Genomic DNA, 20,069 nt, shown 5'->3' with positions numbered 1-20,069 from the left:
GTCCCAGGGAAAGCCCCTGATGCCTCATATTTCCAGAACCAAGATGAGGAGCCAGATTGACCTACAGTGGTGAAATGAGACTCATCTCTATCTCCCCATGAGGGAAATAAAAACCTTTGCAACCTCATGATTTGAAACCCTCAGGGGAATCTAGAAAATGCAACTGTTGGAGTCACAAGACCAAAACAGGAAAAAAAAAAAAAAACAAAAACCAGAGTGTCATGAAATGCTTCCAGGTGAAGCTCTTTTAAGTCCCCAGTAGAATTTGCTGATTTTAAATCCTATTCCTCTCTTCTTTGACATCTTCAGTGACCAAGAAAGAAGTTCATTTCCTGTTTTCCCAGTGAGTCTTTTCTTTGATGGATACAGAATTCATGGGGTCTAAAGAGAATATGGAGGAGACCTAATGACGCAGTGGTTAAGTGCTTGGCTGCTAACCAAAAGGTCAGCAGTTTGAACCGACCAGCTGCTCCGAGGGAGAAATATGTGGTAGTCAGCTTCCATAAAGATTACAGCCTTGGAAACCCTATGGGGTGGTTCTATTTTGTCCTATAGTGTTGATATGAGTCGGAATTGACTGTACAGCAACAGGTTTTTTAAAGAGAATATATGATTCTAAAACTTTTGTGTTTGAGAAAAAGCTCTGTGATGACCGGAATATTTGAGCCAGTCTTAAAGTTAAAAAAAAAAAAGACTATATCACCAATGGGGTTGACGGTACACAGATTTGAGCTAGAGAGTCATAGTACCAAATGCCACCTGACATGTTGGATGCCAGGTGAAAGTGACACAGAAAAATAGCCCTGGAGCTTAGAAGTCTGACACGAGGACAGCTCATCTGTGTCTTCTGCAGTCCTGATAAAGCCCCTGCAGGGCCAGTGGGTCTTAATACATGACATAAACATCCTCCTCAATAATATAGACATTGTCTTCTGCTCGGACGCCCTCCTCAGCTGCACTCTGTAAAGCTCCAATTTGAGGGCTGTTAAATGAAACTGCTCTGTAGAAAGAGTTAAAGAAAACAATGAGTAACGGAAAGAACAGACCAATTCTAAAGTATGAGCAGCACTTTTGTTTATGATCACTCAAGATGAGTATTTGCCACTCCAAGCTCTATTCACTTAGACTATGAATGAATAGCACCCTCTGGGGTTGTGAAAATAGTGGCCCTACGTATTAAATTGCAGAAAAGTTTAATAATCAGGTAGACAACCTAATTAGATTGGACTCCTTCAGGAGACTCATGTAATAGAATACCAAAATGGATAACATAAAAAGACAGATATCAGACACTATTATGGACTGAATTGTCCCCAGAAAATATGTGTTGTAAATCCTAACCTCTATGCCTGTGGTTATAATCGCATTTGGGAATGGATTGTCTTTGTTATGTTAATGAGAGAGGATAATGTAGCATATGATATAAAAGAGATTAAATAAGCAAGCAGAAGAGAGATGGGGGAAGATTGATGGCAAGCCATATGGAGATCGCCAAGGAACCAAGAAACAAACTGAAGAGACAAGGTCTTTCTGCCAGAACCGACAGAGAGAGAAAGCCTTCCCCTAGAGTCGAAACCCTGAAATCAGACTTCTAACCTCTTAAACTGAGAAAACAAATTTAAAGCCACCCACTTTGTGCTATTTCTTTTATAGCAGCACTAGATAACTACGACAGACGTCAAACTGAAGTACCAAATTTCAAAGGTGACTAAGAACTAGTTTGACTGATATTTTCCAACTGTTGATTGTGACCCTTTAGAGAAGGGCATTAAATCTACTTCGTGGGCCACATCCTGCACTTAAGAAAAACATGGAAAAGTAGCAGACTATATTGGATGTAGTTAAAATAGTATTTTTTCACAGAAATGTGTACTGAATCATGGTGTCAAAATCTTTGTGTCTCATGGTAAAAAATTTCAAACCCATCAGTTAGATGACTTTTATAGCATAGATACACACTCACACACTCCTAGGAGACAAAAGTGTCAGGCAGGAGATCAACGGACTAATATTTTGGACTAATATTTAGAGCTGCTATGAGAGAGGTGTTTTGGTGGGACTGCTTGGAGAGATTATCCTGTATCCCCTGCAGTTTGGGGGGTCACAGTGGACTGATGTCTGGGTTTCACAGAAATTAGAATAAAGAGCAAAAGCACAAGTCAGCGTCACATGTAGAGTGTTGATGGAGCTGGTCTTTTGTGATTTGAATAGTGGCTTTCCATCACCTAAGACTACCCAGAAAGGCTATGGAACCTACTGAGTGAGTCTTCAGCCACAGAGGAAGAACAAGCCCCCACTAAGTACATTTAAAGGGACATGAGAGACAAAAATAAAGTTTCTTTATGACTCATAAATGGATCAGTCATTCATGTGTGAAAAACACTTGGGTCAGGTGTCAATAGGAGCCCTGGTGGGGTTAAAGCATTTGGCTGTAACCAAAAGGGTAGCAGTTCAAACTCAATAGCTGCTCTACAGGAGAAAGATGTGGCAGTTTGCTTCCATAAAGATTTACAGCTTTGGAAACCCCATGGGGCAGTTCTACGCTGTCCTATACGGCCGCTGTGAGTCGGAATTGACTCAACGGCATTGGGTTTGGTTCGGGTTGGGTTTTAGGTGTCAGTAAGCTCAAAATAAGTCAGTGTGATGTAAATGCCAAAAAGATAATGTCATGAGGAAATGCTCATAATGTAAGTGCTACATTCTGTTCCTCTTTTTGATACTTTCCAACATTTTCTACAATAGATATTTTTTCCTTTATAATTAGGTGATAAAAAAAGAACCTTTTAAAACAGATAAGAGTGCAAGAACAGAAATTAAGTAACTAAAAGGATGCTATGTTCCATGTTTTTCTGCCTATAAAGAATTGGTTTTTTGTTTGTTTGTTTGTTTATTTTTTCCCATTCTCAGAGGCAGTAAAAACAGCATGGGTTTTGGAATCCAGAAGACCTGAGATTGAGTCCTCTTTCTGCTTTATAGTGTGACCTTAAATGTGAATGTGTTTTCCAATCTGTAAAATGGGAATAATAATAGTACCTATCTCATAGGTTTATTGCTGTGAAGCACATGATTCCAGTGATAAAAACCAACATTTACCGAGCGCTTATGATATGTTAGGCACTATTCAAAACACATTCTATGTATTGGCTCATGTAATTAACTTGGACACTTGAGGGTCTGTATACAAACATCTGGCAAAGGAGATAGGAAAATGAATGGCAGCCAAAGAGGGAAGGATTTTGAGTCAATTTAAGGAAATCCAAGCTGGTCCCAGTGTAGCAGGCTAGCTGGCCTTGGAAGTAGTTGTTTCCCACCATTATAGATATTCAGGCATATGAACCCCACTAAATGGAGGCAGTAGAGGGGATTTAAGTTTTAATTGGGCAGCAGGGTGGACAAAAGATCTCAACAAAGATTGTGAATTCAAATGCCTACAGGCCAGACAGCTAATGTAAGTGAGCGGAGTAGTGTGGGTGTATAGCAGAGGGGAATGCTGGCAACTATGGAAAACTGGAGGTATGTGCGCCACCGGAGGGCCTTTGCACTTCCTGCACCTTCAGCCTGGAATCGTCTTATAGGATCTCTGCAGAACTACTGTCTGCTCCTTCAGGGATCACTCAAACAGTCCATTAACCTGTTCTATATTCCTAATGGTGTTTATCTAGAAGCACCTAAAAGTACCTTGCTTATTTGCTTATATGTTTTCTGTCTGTTTTGTTCATCTCTCTGGAATGTAGTAGGCATTCAATAAACATGGCACTGAATGGAATGAAAGAATAAACCAAACAACTCATTCAAATGTTCAGTTCCATCAAGCAAAATGTGCAGTTTAGTTCTCTTGCTGTAAGAGGCTAGGATTGAGGTTCTCCTTCAGTAGCAGAAAATACAGAAAGCTAGTAATATCACTGGTAAGTGTGGACAATTTAAACTAGATTCTCAGGATCCAGAGTATAAACTGGAAACTACAGAAGAAAAAGAGAAAGGGGAACAAGTATTTCTCTTCATTTTTCCTAGAGTAGGAACACTAAAAGGTGTCAACACAAACACTTTCAAACTTACCTTAGTTGCTGCAGCTTATTTCTCGTGTATAAACACCCTATATTGGAGAAGAATTGAAAAGAAAATTAAACATATCAGCAAAAGTGTTTATAATACCTTCTTCCAAATAAGAATATTATTTCTGTGATTACTTTAATATGAACATATAATTCTGTACAGAAACCAGAGCCTGAAAGAATTAAATGTAGAACTAAGAAAGAATGTTTTAAAAAAGAAAAAGAGACGTTTCCCTAAAAACTTGAGTAACACCTGCAATTCCCTTTTGAATCTGTAGGACCCAACTGACATCCTGATTGTAAAGTATCTCTTTTTCATTAATGCTTTGGTATATACATCCATACATCTGTTGTTGTTAGGTGCCGTTGAGTCAGTTCTGACTCATAGCGACCCTATGTACAACAGAAGAAACACTACCCAGTCCTGTGCCATTCTCACAATTGTTGTTATACTTGAGCCCATACTTGCAGCCACTGTGTCAATCCATGTCGTTGATGGTCTGCCTCTTTTTTGCTGACCCTCTACTTTACCAAGCATGATGTCCTTCTCCAGGGACTGATCCCTCCTGATAACATGTCGAAAGTATGTGAGACGTAGTCTCACCATCCTTGCTTCTAAGGAGCATTCTGGTTGTACTTCTTCCAAGACTGATTTGTTTGTTCTTTTGGTAGTCCATGATATATTTGCTATTCTTCTCCAACACCAAAATTCAAAGGCATCAATTCTTCTTCAGTCTTCCCTATTCATTGTCCAGCTTTCACATGCATATGAGGCAATTGAAAACACCATGGCTTGGGTCAGGCGCACCTTAGTCTTCAAGGTGACATCTTTGCTTTTCAACACTTTAAAGAGGTCTTTTGCAGCAGATTTGCCCAATGCAATGTGTCTTTTGATTTCTTGACTGCTGCTTCCATGGGTGTTGATTGTGGATCCAAGTAAAACGAAATCCTTGACAACCTCAGTATTTTCTCCATTTATCATGATGTTGCTAACTGATCCAGTTGTGAGGACTTTTATTTTATGTTGAGGCGTAATCCATACTGAAGGCTGTGGTCTTTGATCTTCGTCAGTAAGTGCTTCAAGTCCTCTTCCATTTAAGCAAGCAAGGTTGTGTCATCTGCATAACGCAGGCTGTTAATGAGTCTTCCTCCAATCCTGAGGCCCCATTCTTCTTCATATAGTCCACCTTCTCGGATTATTTGCTCAGCATACATATTGAATAAGTATGGTGAAAGGATATAACCCTGATGCACACCTTTCTTGACTTTAAACCATACACTATCCCCTTGTTTTGTTCCAACAACTGCCTCTTGATCTATGTACAGGCTCCTCATGAACACAGTTAAGTGTTCTGGAATTCCCGTTCTTTGCAATGCTATCCATAATTTGTTACGATCCACACAGTCAAATGCCTTTTCCTAGTCAATAAAACACAGGTAAATGTCTTTCCGGTATTCTCTGCTTTCAGCCAGGATCCATTTGACATCAGCAATGATATCCCTGGTTCCAAGTCCTCTTCCAAATCCAGCTTGAATTTCTGGCATTTTGCTGTCGATATCCTGCTGCAGCTACTTTTGAATGATCTTCAGCAAAATTTTACTTGAGTGTGATATTAATGATATCGTTTGGTAATTTCCACATTCAGTTGGATCACTTTTTTTGGTTGGCCAGGGAGCTGTCTTCCAATTTTCTTGGCATAGACAAGTGAACACTTCCAGCGCTACATCTGTTTGTTGACTGATATTCAGTCAATTCCTGGAGCCTTGTTTTTCACTAATGCCTTCAGAGCAGCTTGGACTTCTTCCTTCAGTACCATTGGTTCCTAATCATACGCTACTTCCTGAAATGGTAGAAATTCGACCAGTTCTTTTTGGTAGAGTGACTCTGTGTATTCCTTCCATCTGTTTTTGATGCTTCCTGTGTTGTTTAATAATTTCCCTGTAGAATTCTTCAGTATTGCAACTCAAGGCTTGAATTTTTTCTTCAGTTCTTTCAGCTTGAGAAATGCCAAGTGTGTTCTTCCCCTTTGGTTTTCTATCTCCAGGTCTTTGCACATGTCGTTATACTACTTTGTCTTCTCGAGCTGCCCTTGGGAATCTTCTGTTCAGCTCTTTTACCTCATCATTTCTTCCTTTCGCTTTAGCTACTTGACGTTCATGAGCAAGTTTCAGAGTCTCCTCTGACATTCATTTTGGTCTTTTCTTTCTTTCCTGTCTTTTTAATGACCTCTTGCTTTCTTCATTTATGATGTCCTTGATGTCATTAGTGTTCAACACTTCAAATCTATTCTTGAGATGATCTCTAAATTCAGGTGGGATATACTCAAGGTTGTCCTTTGGCTCTCATGGACTTGTAATTTTCTTCAGTTTCAACTTGAACTTGCATATGAGCAATTGATGGTCTGTGTCACAATCAGCCCCTGGCCTTGTTCTGACTGATGATATTGAACTTCTACATGGTCTCTTTCCACAGATGTAGTCGATTTGATTCCTGTGTATTCCATCTGGTAAGGTCCACATGTATAATTGCTATTTATGTTGGTGAAAAAGGTATTTGCAATGAAGAAGTCGTTGGTCTTGCAAAATTCTATCATGGATCTCCTGCATCATTTCTATCACCAAGGCCATATTTTCCAACTACCGATCCTTCTTCTTTGTTTCCAACTTTTGCATTCTATTCACCAGTAATTATCAATGCATCCTGATTACATGTTCGATCAATTTCAGACTGCAGAAGTTGGTAAAAATCTTCAATTTCTTTATCTTTGGGCTTAGTGTTCGGTGTGTAAATTTGAATAATAGTCGTATTAACTGGTCTTCCTTGTAGGCATATGGATATGATCCTATCACTGACAGCGTTGTACTTCAGGATAGATCTTGAAATATTCTTTTTGATGATGAGTACAACGCCTTTCCTCTTCAAGTTCTCATTCCCAGCATAGTAGACCATATGATTGTCTGATTCAAAATGGCCAATACCAGTCCATTTCAGCTCACTAATGCCTAGGATATTGATGTTTATGCGTTCCATTTCATTTTTGATGATTTACTATTTTCCTAGATTCATACTTCATATATTCCACTTTCCGATTATTAATGGATGTTTACAGCTGTTTCTTCTTATTTTGAGTCATGCCACATCAGCAAATGAAGGGCCCAAAAGCTTGATTCCATCCACATCATTAAGGTCGACTTACTCTGAGGAGGCAGCTCTCCCCCAGTCATATTTTGAGTGCCTTCCAACCTGAGGGGCTCATCTTCCGGCACTATATCTGGGCTTACTTTAAGCTAATTATTAATAATTATATTTCATTTTTGAAAACGAAAAAAACTAGGATTTTTTAGACAGCTGCCAGATAACTGGAATAAACTAGGATTGTCCCAAGAAAAGTGACACATAAAGTCATAACAAAAGTCATCTCTGTTATAAAATACCTTTGACAAATTCTATACTCCTAGTCATCCCCTCCTCCTTAAGAGAGAAATAGTTGTTTTGTTAGGGAAGGAAGTAGAATTGAGATATTTTACCCAATTTCTGAATAATAACTTTGACTAACCAAGTTCTAAATAATTATGTGGAAACCGTTTCTCAAATTACCAAAGAGTACTCATTTTCTGACTCTCCTCTGCACAGACAGATGAAAGAAACGGATCAGTCATAAATTTATCTATGGTATCTTTAAAAATAGTTCCTTCATAGGGGACGGTAGATTATAGTAGAGAGAAACACACACACACACATACAACTGGGGGTTGGGAAAGGAGAGAAGGTATAGAACCTTGAATGGCTGCCTTTTGAAATCTTTTATTCTAATCCTGGGTGTTGCAAATGGTTAATACACTCAGCTGCTTACCAAACAATTGGAGGTTTGAGTCAGTCCAGAGGTGCCTTGGAAGACAGGCCTGGCGATCTACTTCCAAAAAATAAGCCATTGAAACCCCTATGGGGCACATTTCTACTCTGACACATGTGGGGTCACCACAAGTCGAAACTGATGTGACAGCAACTGGTTTATTTTTTTATTTTTTTATTATAGTCCTAGCTCTGCAATCAATTTCTTCTCCCAGAGTCTTGCCTGCCTCCCAGTTAAATAGGTGAGTGTAGAACATGCAGTCCTCACAATATGACCCAGGAGGCAGTAGAATGGTTTGAGGGAAGGTAGGGGTGCAAAAAATATCTTACATATTCCAATGGTTTGTGGTCCTCCAAAGCTCAAATCTACCTGACAAACTCATTTCTTAGTATTTAATTTCTTTCCTTTAGAGAAAATTGAAATTTATTTTTTCTCCTTATTATTGTTTTTGTTGAGTCAATTTTGACCCATAGTGACCCCATGTAACAGAGTAGAACTGCCTCATAGGGTTTTCTTGGCTATAATCTTTACCAAAGCCGATTGCCAGGTCTTAGGTGGGGCCGTCCTAAGGGGTGAAAAAAAGGGGAGAAAAAAAATGGCTGAGAAACACTGGAGTCAAATATAAACGTCACTAGAATATAAGCTTCATGAGACAGCCAGTGTCCTAGGAGTTCCCGGCATGCAGCTGAATGAATGGTTCCAACTCCAACTAACACGATCATCAGAATCACCGGGGGGTTAAACCCAAAAACCTCAAACCTATTGCCGTCAATTCTAATAGCGACCCTATAGGACAGAGTAGTACTGCCCCAAAGGGTTTCCAAGGCTTAATCTTTGCAGAAGCAGATTACCACATCTTTCTCCTCCGAAGCAACCGGTGGGTTTGAGCTGCCAATCTTTCAGTTAGCAGCCAGGTGCCTAACCACTATACCACCAGGCCTCCTTTCCTAAGACTTAGGGAGCTTTAAAATGTAGATTTCCAGGTCCTCCCCTGGAAATTCTAATTCAGGCCTGGATGGGGGCATAGATTTGCTTTAAGCCTTCTACTCAATACCAGTTGATTCTCATGTGTAGTCATTGTATTATTCGATCAAGATCCTTTCCAGTTCTAAAACAGTTATCTATAGACTGATTGCTCTTCCTTATCTTCAATTATATTTCCAGAGGTTCACGGCAAAAAGGATTTTTTCTAAATACAATAACAGCAGTTTATGATTGCTGTGCCCTTACAATGTGCCAGGCACTATCCTCAGAGTTTTGCAGGTGCTAACTCATTTAAACCAGGGCTTTGAACCACTTCATTCCACTCCTATCCCCTGCTGAGATTTTGCATTTCCACCCTAGATGTACTGAATCAGAATCTACATTTTAATAATATTCCCAGGTATACATAAGAATCACCTAGGGGATCTTGTTTTAAAAAAAAAATTAACACATATACATAAGAATCATCAGGAGAGTTTGTTAAAATGTAGATTCTGATTCACTACATCTGAGATGGAAATGCAAATTCTCAGCAGGCGATTGAAGCAGAATGAACCAGTGTGAAGCCCTGATTTAAACCTCACGTCCACCTTGAGGCAGGTTGTATTACCACGTGCATTTTATAGATGAGGCTATTGGGTTACAGGGATGTTAATGTGAAATAAAAATCACATGGCTCGAAAGAGTCAGAGATGCTTGAGCCCAGGCAGTTTGACTTTAAAGCCCTTGTTCTATTCCTTTAGGCACACTCCTGAAATGACTTACTTTTGATAATCAAGACAACCAAAATACTGAGCAGCACTGCAGCAAAAATACCGATTCCAATGTAGATTTTCTTAGCTGTAGTCATCTGTGTCTTTTGTGCCAAGGGCACTTCCTAAGGAAACATCAGCAATTGAAAAACATCTGGTTAGAGTTACGGATAGAGAACATTTCCTAGAATAACTTCCCCACACACAATGATCTTTTTGGCCCTTGGGTACCTCTGGAACATCCAGGGTAAGAACAAACAGCCTGAGGTTGTGACCATGTGGTGAAATTCTAAGACAATTTGAAATTTACAACATTTTTGGGGATGATGGAATGTTTTATATCTTGCTTGGGGTAGTGTTTACGTAAGTGTATATATTTGTCAAAACGCAAACTGTACACTCAAAATGGATACTATTTATTGTATGTAAATTATTCTTTAATAAAGTAAAAAAAAAGTTTTAAAAAGAAAAAATCAATAAGTTGGTTCCATAAATACATACTCCCATGATATTGAAAAAAATCCCTGGGTGGCACAAATGGTTAAGCGCTGGGCTACTAACCAAGAGGATGGTGGTTCAAACCCACCCAGAGGCGCCTCAGAAGACAGTCCTCTGTTTCTGAAAGGTCACAGCCTTGAAAATCCTATGCAGCAGTTCTACTCTGAAACACATGGGGTCTCCAAGAGTTGGAATTGACTTGATAGCAACTGGTTTGGGTTTATGATATTGAAAAAAAATTACTTTTAGTTCATATATAAATTGTCTGTGATGTTAACTGATACTATCTGAACGTGCTCAATTTCTGAATTTGGTTCTGGGTTATGGTACATATTAGTTCTTTTAACTGTAATACAGTGTTTTTGTCTAAGTCTATAGAAATAGACTTGAAAGTAGCTGCTCACAGACATGGACCTGATTAACAATTTAATGCTGTGCAACCAGGTAGGAGTGCAAAATTTGTTTAAATCCCTTGCATATCATAAGAGATCACCACCTTCCAGAATAAAGCTGAAAAGTGCCAGCTCTCATGCTAGACCCCTTTATATAGCTTAACTCTAATCCTAAAGGTTTCCTATAGAGTAGGTATTTTACAGAAAGTGAAGGATCAGAGAGGGAAGTATCTATTCTCTTCTCGGGCAAAAGTCAATCCTGGAGTTACAATCCTAGCTCTTCTACTTACTCGCTGCGTGACCCTGGACAAGTTGTTTAACCTCCCTGAACCTCTGTTTCTGTGTCTGTAAAGTACAGATTAAATACAGTTCTTGAGAAAGGTACTTTAAGGTGTTTCCTCATAAACACTATGAGGAATACAGAGGAGGGTAAGGTGACATCGAAGTAGCCCTGGTGGCTCAGTGGTTAAGTGCTCAGCTGCTAACCAAAAGGTAGTCTGTTCAAATCCACCAGCCGCTCCACATAAGAAAGATGTGGCAGTCTGCTTCTGTAAAGATTACAGCCTAGGAAACCCTATGGGGCAGTTCTACTCTGTCATATAGGGTCACTATGAGTCGAAATCGACTCAACAGCACCCAAAGACAATAAATATGACATCTGAGTGAGCCTTGTTTCAAGAGGGCACGGCCAGTGTCTGGAAAGGAAAAGTTATGTTCTTACTACCTTACCTATGGGGGGTAAAGTGGTTAGACAGAGCATGGGATTGTAGGAGTCAGGCTTTGCTTTCATTCTATTTTAAAATATATTACACAAAAACTACATGTTCATTTTAGAAAATGCAGCTAAGCATAAAGGAAAAGGAAAATCAACCATAATTCTAACATTCAGAAATAGCCACTATTACTACGTTGCTTTATATATCCTTCTAGAATTTTATCCTTCTAAGGGTTTCTTAACAAAAACAACTACTGTATAACATATATACTATAGTATAAATACTATATAGGAGCTTGGGTGATGCAAGTGGTTTGTGATTGGCTGTTAACCTAAAGGATGGCAGTTGGAACCCCCCAGTGACTCCACGGAAGAAAGGCCTGGTAAACCGCTTCTGCAAAGATTACAGCTAAGAAAACCCTATGGAGCATACATCTTCCTGGAGTTCTACTCTGTGACACATGGGATCACCATGAGTAAGAATTGACTCCACAGCAATAGACTTGGTTTTTTTGTTTTTGTTTTTCAGTACCATACACCATTTGGAGCCCTGGTGGCATAGTGGTTAAGAGTTCGGATGCTAACCAAAAGGTCAGAAGTTCGAATCCCCCAGCTGCCCTTCAGAAACCCTATGGGGCAGTTCTACTCTATCCTACAGGGTCACTAGGAGTCAGAATCGACTCAGTGGCAACGGGTTTGGTTTGGGGTTTTTTTTTATATACCATTGTTGCCTCCTCTGAGGTTCCAATTCTGGACAATCAGATTATGAGGTTGATGCACTGCCTAATGTGCTAAGGAGGCAACTACAGCCTTCAGTATGGATTATGCCTCAACATAAAGAAAACAAAAATCTTCACAACTGGACCAATAAGCAACATCATGACAAACAGAGAAAATACTGAAGTTGTCAAGGATTTCATTTTACTTGGATCCACAATCAACACCCATGGAAACAGCAGTCAAGAAACCAAATGACATACTGCATTGGGCAAATCTGCTTCAAAAGACCTCTTTAAAGCATTAAAAAGCAAAGATAACACTTTGAGGACTAAGGTGCACCTGACCCAAGCCATGGTATTTTCAACCACCTCATATGCACATGAAAGCTGGACAATTAAGAAGACTGAAGAAGAATTGATGCCTCTGAATTATGGTGCTGGCAAAGAATATTGAATATACCATAGACTTGCAGAAGAATGAACAAATCTGTCTTGGAAGAAGTACAGCCAGAATGCTTCTTAGAAGCAAGGATGGTGAGACTTTGTCTCACATACCTTGTACATGTTATCAGGAGGGACCAGTTCCTGGAGAAGGACATCATACTTGGTAAAGTAGAAGGTCAGAGAAAAAAAGGAAGACCCTCAACGAGATGGATTAACACAGTGGCTGCAACAATGGGCTCAAACATAGCAACAATGGCGGGGATGGTGCAGGACTGGGCAACGTTTCATTCTGTTGTACATAGAGTCGCTATGGGTCAGAACTGACCTGATGGCACCTAACAACAACAACATATACTATTGTAAAACTTGCTTTTTTCACTTAACAGTCTATTATAACTATCTTCCCATGTTAGTAAATTCACACATTAACTGCATTCTTAATGGCAACATGTAGACATACTTAATTGATTAAATAATTAATCCCTTAGTACTGAACATTTAAGTTGTTTATAACATTTGTATGATTAAAAATAGCAGCAGTGAACATTTTTCTCTTACATCTTCATGTATTTGTTCAATTATCTCCTTAAGGTAGATTCCAGGAAGTTGACCTATTCGATCAAAATACATGCTGCATGTTTTTAAGATACCTAGTGCACATCTGACATCTTCAGGGTCAAGACAAAAAAAGCTCATGTCTTCTCTACTGCCTATCTTGAACTTGCTTCTAAATTGCTACTACTTGCTATTAAACATACCTGTTCCGCAGGTTACTAAGGTCAAGAACAGCCTCACACTCAAGAGTGTTTTCTTCCCCAGCGTAAGTCTGATCGTATTACAATTTACACAGTTTCAGCTCTGATATTTAGCCAGTATGTACAAATTCAGCACACATCCATCATATCAATCAGTGCCCATATCAGATTGGTCAGGAGCCATGCTGTATAGGGTGTTAAATTATTTTATTGTCACTCCAGTGTGGCAGTGTTTTCGGTGTCTACTACGGCATATAACGTTAAGGCCATTTAGCCCTACGCTAAATAACCCCAACTTGTCAGAGCTTTTTGACTTCATTTTTTCCTTATAATAGTCTGTTGGCATCTCTCACCACTAAGGATTGTTCTTATAAGCCCGGCTTCTTTTTGTTTGTTGCTTCTAAGAGTTACTTGCATATAATAATAGCAAGGTTGTTTTTCCCAGGAGAGCCAAAGGAGAAGTGGCTATTGACAAGTTTGTTAAACTTATTCAAAAGATGACAGCACAATTTCATAAGACTGCAGCTACTTAGATGTTTCTCAAGCACACTATGGGAAAGGACAAGAACTGACAGAATCACAAAGTTGCTTAAGACCTCAATAAGTCATCAAATGGGAAGATATATGTGTAGAAAGAAGCAATAGCGGCATCAAAATTTCTACACAGGATGTCATTTGGTTGAAAACGGTATCAGGAAGTACGTCTCTAAGCTGTAATAGCATAAACACTTTCACTTGCGTTATATGTGTAATTGGGGTGGCTTCCTTTCAACCTCATTCATTTAAAGCATGTTGTTTCCCTGAGGATACATTGAAGTCTTCCTTGGTATATTCTGTTAACTTACTGTCTTTGAATTAGCTCATTTTTTATTTCCAATTTTTAGCCAGGGGAAAGTCTATATAGTGTTTGTGTGTGTATGTATAATAATATATCACTCATAAGTCACCTCTAACAAACTGGTCTACCTAACTGAATATTTCAAGTGAAGCTAAAGGTTGGTGGTTCAAACCGAACTGGTAGTACCATGGAAGATAGACCTGGTAATCTGCTTCCTTTAAGATTACAGCCAAGAAAACCCTATAGAGCAGTTCTACTATGTAACACATGGGGTCGCCATGAGTCAAAATTGACTCAACAGCAACTAACAACAATTGAAGAGTCAAATACTTTCTTTCCTTCTGTCCTTTTTTAAAGAAATTTTGTGGGATAGTCTTGCAGAAGCAGACTGTACATGTAGCTTGCTTCCAGGGAGACATACACAAGTGAATCTGGCTAATAAAACAGGAAGGAATATGCTTACAGTTTGATTATTATACCGAAGGCCATCTGAAGATGGTGTCACGGTGCCATTCCCATCTGCTCAACAAGAAGGAAAATTAATTAGAATTACAAAAAGCATTGCATTTTCACTGCAGACACTAAATATATTCATTTTGCCTTTTAATGATGGAAAGTTAAATAGTAATATGGCCAAATGCTACAGGCTTTTCAAGTTATAACAAGTTATTAACATATATCAATTTAATCTATAAGATGGTGACTCAAACTTTTTGTCATGGTCCCTTTGAAATGGAAGCCAGTTTTCTTCCTTATGGGAAAAAAAAATACAGGTACACATGAAATTTTGCCTACAATTTTAGAGGAGTCACAGATCTCCATAAGCCCATTTTTGAACCCTGGTTAAGCGTGTCACTTAAAGGTAATCACTGTTTTCACGCTAGAAAAAAAGTTGTCAAAGTGTGCCCATAGGCCATATGCCAATACAAAGATCCAAAAAAAACCCTAAAGATCAGAATCAGCCAATTCAGAACGGACATTACGTCGGTTTTAGATTCAGAATGTGAGTAAAATGTATTAAGAAAAACCCACTGCTGTCAAGTGGATTCCAACTCATAGTGACCCTATAGGACAGAGTAGAACTGCCCCATAGGGTTTTCCAAGGATAGCCTGGTGGATTAGAACTGCCGACCCTTTGGTTAGCAGCCAACTATTAACCACTACGCCACCAGGGTTACCAAAGGGCATCTGCATCCCCATCAGGAAATCAAACCCTGGTCTCCAGTGTGACAGGTGGGGATACTCACCACTATACTACTGAGGACAGTGGTACTAACAGGTACTCAAATGTACTAAGAGGTTCAAAACAGGTCACATATCACTCTTACATTATATTCAAATGTGCCTTGACTTTGATCCAAAAGTACTTTCCAAAATACGTCAGTCACAAGACCAATGCATCTTATACCATCTAACATCCTAATCTAAAAGGATATTATGCCTTAAACTTCTGAAAGTTTAAAGTTTCACAATATTTTGAAATATCTAGTTTGAGTTTGTAATACAGAACATAATCTATTGGCCCCCTAAGACAACTGTAGCTCAAAAACAGAATCCTCTTTTTATTGTCTATGAGTCAGAGGTCAACTCGACGGCAGCTAACACCACCACCACCACCATATACTACGCACTTACAGGCTCACAACAATCCTTTCCTAAATTCTGTTTTATAGATGAGGAAACTGAGACCTGGAGTGGTTAAACAAGTTCCCACTTCTAGTAAATGAGAGAACTCTGCTTGTAACCACCACAACACATTGCACTCCCATCAAATGAAATTTTCCTAACTAATGAAAAAGCTATAAAACCTCAACACAAATGAAATTAGACTAACCATGCCCTCTAAAAACTTCACAATGTTTACATTTTACTCATTCTGGGACTGTTTCCCAGAGAGCTAAAGGTAAGACCTGGGCTCTGCTTGTAAACTTGTGTTATGACCTTAGTAAGTCATTTAGGTATGGGACTGGGTGATTCAGTAAAAATAACATAGAGTCAGATAAAATTTGAGTCCATATTGACAATGTCCCTTAGCAATGCAACCTTGGCTCATAACCTTCTTGCTCAAGGTCCTTTGCATACATATATATGTAACATTTCTAGCTGGGGTAACCTTGAACTATAAGCAATTTAATTCTCTTACTTTCTTCATCTGTAAAATGAGGATAATAGTACCCAGCTCATAAAGTTATTATAACGATGAATGTAAAGCACTTAATACCATATTGGATATCAGCTATGATTTATTTCAAGGAGTCCTGGTAGTGCAAACAGTTAATTGCTCAGTGGCTAACCGAAAGGTTGGCAGTTCCAACCCACCCATTGGCTTTGCAAGAAAAAGACCTGGAAATCTACTTTCATAAAGATTACAGCCAAGAAAACCCTATGGGGTAGTTCTACTCTGTCACATGGGGTCGCTATGTGTCAGAATTGATTCAGAGAACCCACCAAAACCAACATTATTTATTTGTGGTGATGATGATGATGATGATGATGATAAGGAACCTGAGTGGCACAAGCGGTTTTCAATCAGCTGCTAACCTAAAGGTTGTCAGTTTGAACCCACCCAGCAGCTACAGAGAAGAAAGAGCTGACAAACTGCCTCAGTAAAGATTACAGCCAAGAAAACTCTATGGAGCGGTTCTACGCTGTAATACACGGGGCCGCCATGAGTCAGAATTGACTCAATGGCAGCTAACAACAACATGATGACGATATAACGGACGGGGAGGTGCACTGTACAATACACTTTCCAAACATCATGTCCTTTAATCCTCGCAAACTCCAGTGAAGTATGTTGAACAACTGCCCAAGGGTACAGTAGTAACTGGCAAAGCACTATAGCTAGTAACTGGCAGTTGAATTGGGAGCTGTCTGGCTACAAAAAAGAACTATAGGGCCTCCCTAATCTGTAGGAATGGCAACAGGATAAATCAGACCTTCCTTGAAAGAATTAAATGAGATAACCTATAATCTGTGAAAGGTAGGTGGCCAGCCATATGACAACCAAAATCCTTGCCAGACCTAACATTCTTTGCTTCTGTAATGCCTTAGCCAACGGAGGGCTGACGTGGGCACAGTGCGCACTTGGCCCGAGAGCCTCAGTTACACCGCCAAGATGGCAGCAGTCACTCAAGCCCCAGGAACACAGCTGCTCCCATGTCTGTTCCACCCTGGAAAGCTCTCCCTTGACCAGGTTTTAGTGACGTGATATTTTAGAGAATAATTACCCACTCCTACTCTCTTCCTCCTCGCACCCTAAAAGTATGGGGTAGAGCTGCTTCCACTGCTGCTATCTTGTGTTTTCATTTATTTTCATTTTGTTTTTGTGCCCAGAAACAGTTCTTACCAAGGATTTCATTTTCAAAACCAAATGTCACAATTATCTAATCCCAAGTGAATGGGTCCCTGTGTGATTCTCACTGCAGGTCCATTTTAAATTAACCAGCTCCGAGGAATGATGAGCAAAAAGAAGTCCCTTCAAAGGGCTCCCTACAGATCAGCAATTCCTGAGTGTAATGAGTCATACACACGAGGAGTCCTGCAAGGCTTGACCTTCTTTGGATGTAGTACAAGGACACACGAGCCAGCTGTGCAGTGATGCATCACAATGGGTTCAGCATGTGGCACTCCCAGAACTTACCGTTATGAGTAACAAAGAGAGTTAGCTGGGAGAGATGACAAGATTTAGCATCACCTTTCCTCTCTACATTTTAACTCTATGTGCTCAATTCTACATTCCTAAAGAGGAGGGGAGAGTGGGGAAGATTGCCTGGAGGGGAAAGGCAGAAGAGGGAAGGGCAGGATCTCAGTGGGATATGGCTTTTTGGTATTGATGTTGGCATCCTGAACCTTTCCCAAAATGTCCATGTGCAAGCATGGCAAGACAGCAGGGAAGCTTCCTGGCTGTGGTCAGGGGCCCAGGGCTTGGACAAAGCATATAACATCGAAGACCAGTGTGGTCTGGACACCAGAGGGCTGGATTCAACTGTTGAAAATCTGGCCTAAGGGAGGGAGCCCAGTTATAGATTTGGAGTCAAGACTGATTTGATTTGATTTAGAACAATATGCATGTGGAATGGAGCAGGAGAAAGGTGGGGTGCAGAAGTCAAATTCTAGAAAGAAGACCAGACTCAATGGTCTGACTGAGACTGGAGGAACCCTGGAAAGCATGGCCCCTGGATTCTCTGTCAGCCAGGAACTAAAACAATTTCTGAGGCCAACTCTTCAGTAAGGGATTGGACTGGACTGTGGGACATAAAGTGATACTCATGAGGAGTGTGCGTCTTAGCTCAAGTAGCTTCTGTCTGGAGGTGAGATGGGAAGGCAGAGAGGGTTAGGAGCTGATTGAATGGACATGGGGAATCATGGTTGGAAGGGAGAAGTGTGCTGTCACAGTATAGGGAAAGCAATTAGGGTCACATAACAATGTATGTATAAATTTTTGTATGGGAAAAAATAAAAAAAAGAACAATATGCATGTGGATGTTGCCAAATCATACAAGCTACCTGTGCCAGTCAGTACTTGGATTCTAGATGTTCTGAGTTACAGTACCCATAGTTGTTGTAGCATCTGTCAACTCACTCACTTGTAACTATATCCCAAGCCCTTCATCTCATTTAATCCTCACTAGCAATCTACAAGATGGGTGGTATTACCTCCATTTTACAAACAGATTAGAGAGGGTAAGAAATTTGTTCAAGTCACATAGCTGATTTGAGTGATCTGAGTTGGAGCACAAACCAGATCTGTTTTATTCCAGAGTATATGCTCTTAAGGCTCTGTCAATGGTTATCAAAAAACTGAATGTTCCGGGACTTCCAGGCAACATGGCGCTATAGTCAAAAGCACCACGCCATCCCTCCGCAGCAAAGATCAGAAAAAACTAAGTAAAAAAAAGTCGCACGTCAATCCTGAAACCCTAAGCATCAAACGAAGAGATAAAGAACTCAGCCAAGCACCAAATGGAATAAGAAACTGACCGAGAACAGAGAGTGAGGACAGATACATACAGAGGTCCCCTATCAGCTACCGCAGCACGAATCTGCCATCTTGGGCTCCTATCAGAGATCAGCGAACAGGAGGTAGGTCAAAGCAGCTTCACGGAGCTTCCAGCAGAAGACAGAACAACCGGTAACCAGTGATATAGGCTTTCCTACCCCTCATCCTTCTTCACCCCCACTTAGCCTCCTCTGCTTCCTGCAGCCACAGACTATTGGCCAGGAAGCACAAGCTTCCCCCTGGTGTTGCTTGGATTCCACCCGCCCGTACTGCCCGGCTTCCTGAGTGCCATTTGCTGGCTGCTGGTGTTGTTTTTTTTCTGCTTCTTTAGATTTCTTCCTTACCTTTCACCACCTCCCCCTCCTTTCTGTCAGATACCTGGCTCCGTGCGCCATCTTTGCTTCTTCCTGAAAGGCTGCGAAACACTGCTCGACCGTGTAACTGCTTCCCGGCCCATGCCACCATGCTGGTGGGACACCCAGGGATTTTCTGTTTGTTTGCTCTGATTTGTTCTGTTTTGATTTGTTTGTTTTCTTTTTCTTTTCCCTGCTTGGGAGCCCCTTCTAGCTGGGCAGAACCATGTGGCTTGGAAGCTACTCCCTTACTCCACGCAGACACACAGGGACATCTCTTTTTTTTTTTTATTTTGTTTTGGTTTTTTGTTTTTGTTTTGTTTTCTTCTCTCTCTTATTCCCTTTTTGTCCTTCTTCATTTACAGTTTCTCAATTTATTCTTTTTTTTTCTTTTACCCTTTTCCTTTTTTTTTTTTCATTTTTGTTTTTCCCCATTTCTCAGTCTCTCATCTTTCCACTCCAATAGCAAGCTCCCTTAGCACTCTTTTTTGTTTGTGTGTATGTTTTTGGCTCCTGTTCCTCTCCCCTCTCTCTCATCTTTCCCATACCCATCTTAACTCCACACATCACATCCTACCTCCTCCTTCCTGCTTACCTGCACCGTGCGCTGAACATCACACTCCCAACAGCATAGGTGCGGCCTACTGGAACCTGCCCTGCACTGATTCCCGGTCCTCACTGTCAGCCCTGGTACATGCCACAAACAACCCA

The 20,069-nt window shown here is 40.2% G+C and overlaps 1 protein-coding gene across 2 annotated transcripts in view; it reads right to left on the bottom strand.

The window, feature by feature from the left end:
• Positions 1-524: 524 nt before the first annotated feature.
• Positions 525-20,069, bottom strand: part of HAVCR1 (hepatitis A virus cellular receptor 1) — a 30,595-nt gene continuing 11,050 nt past the window's right edge. For both annotated transcript variants that reach the window (XM_023726571.1, XM_004371318.2), the window contains exons 6-9: positions 14,467-14,522; positions 9,656-9,767; positions 4,057-4,093; positions 525-1,000 (exon numbers count right to left, since the gene is read on the bottom strand). In XM_023726571.1, the coding sequence (XP_023582339.1) occupies positions 886-1,000; positions 4,057-4,093; positions 9,656-9,767; positions 14,467-14,522 (320 nt within the window). In that variant the 3' untranslated portion in view covers positions 525-885. The remainder of the gene's footprint in view (positions 1,001-4,056; positions 4,094-9,655; positions 9,768-14,466; positions 14,523-20,069) is intronic.

The sequence above is a fragment of the Trichechus manatus genome, unplaced genomic scaffold (genome assembly GCF_000243295.1).
Source record: "Trichechus manatus latirostris isolate Lorelei unplaced genomic scaffold, TriManLat1.0 scaffold00011, whole genome shotgun sequence".
NCBI classification, from domain to species: domain Eukaryota; kingdom Metazoa; phylum Chordata; class Mammalia; order Sirenia; family Trichechidae; genus Trichechus; species Trichechus manatus.
This window is presented reverse-complemented; position numbering and strand designations above follow the sequence as displayed.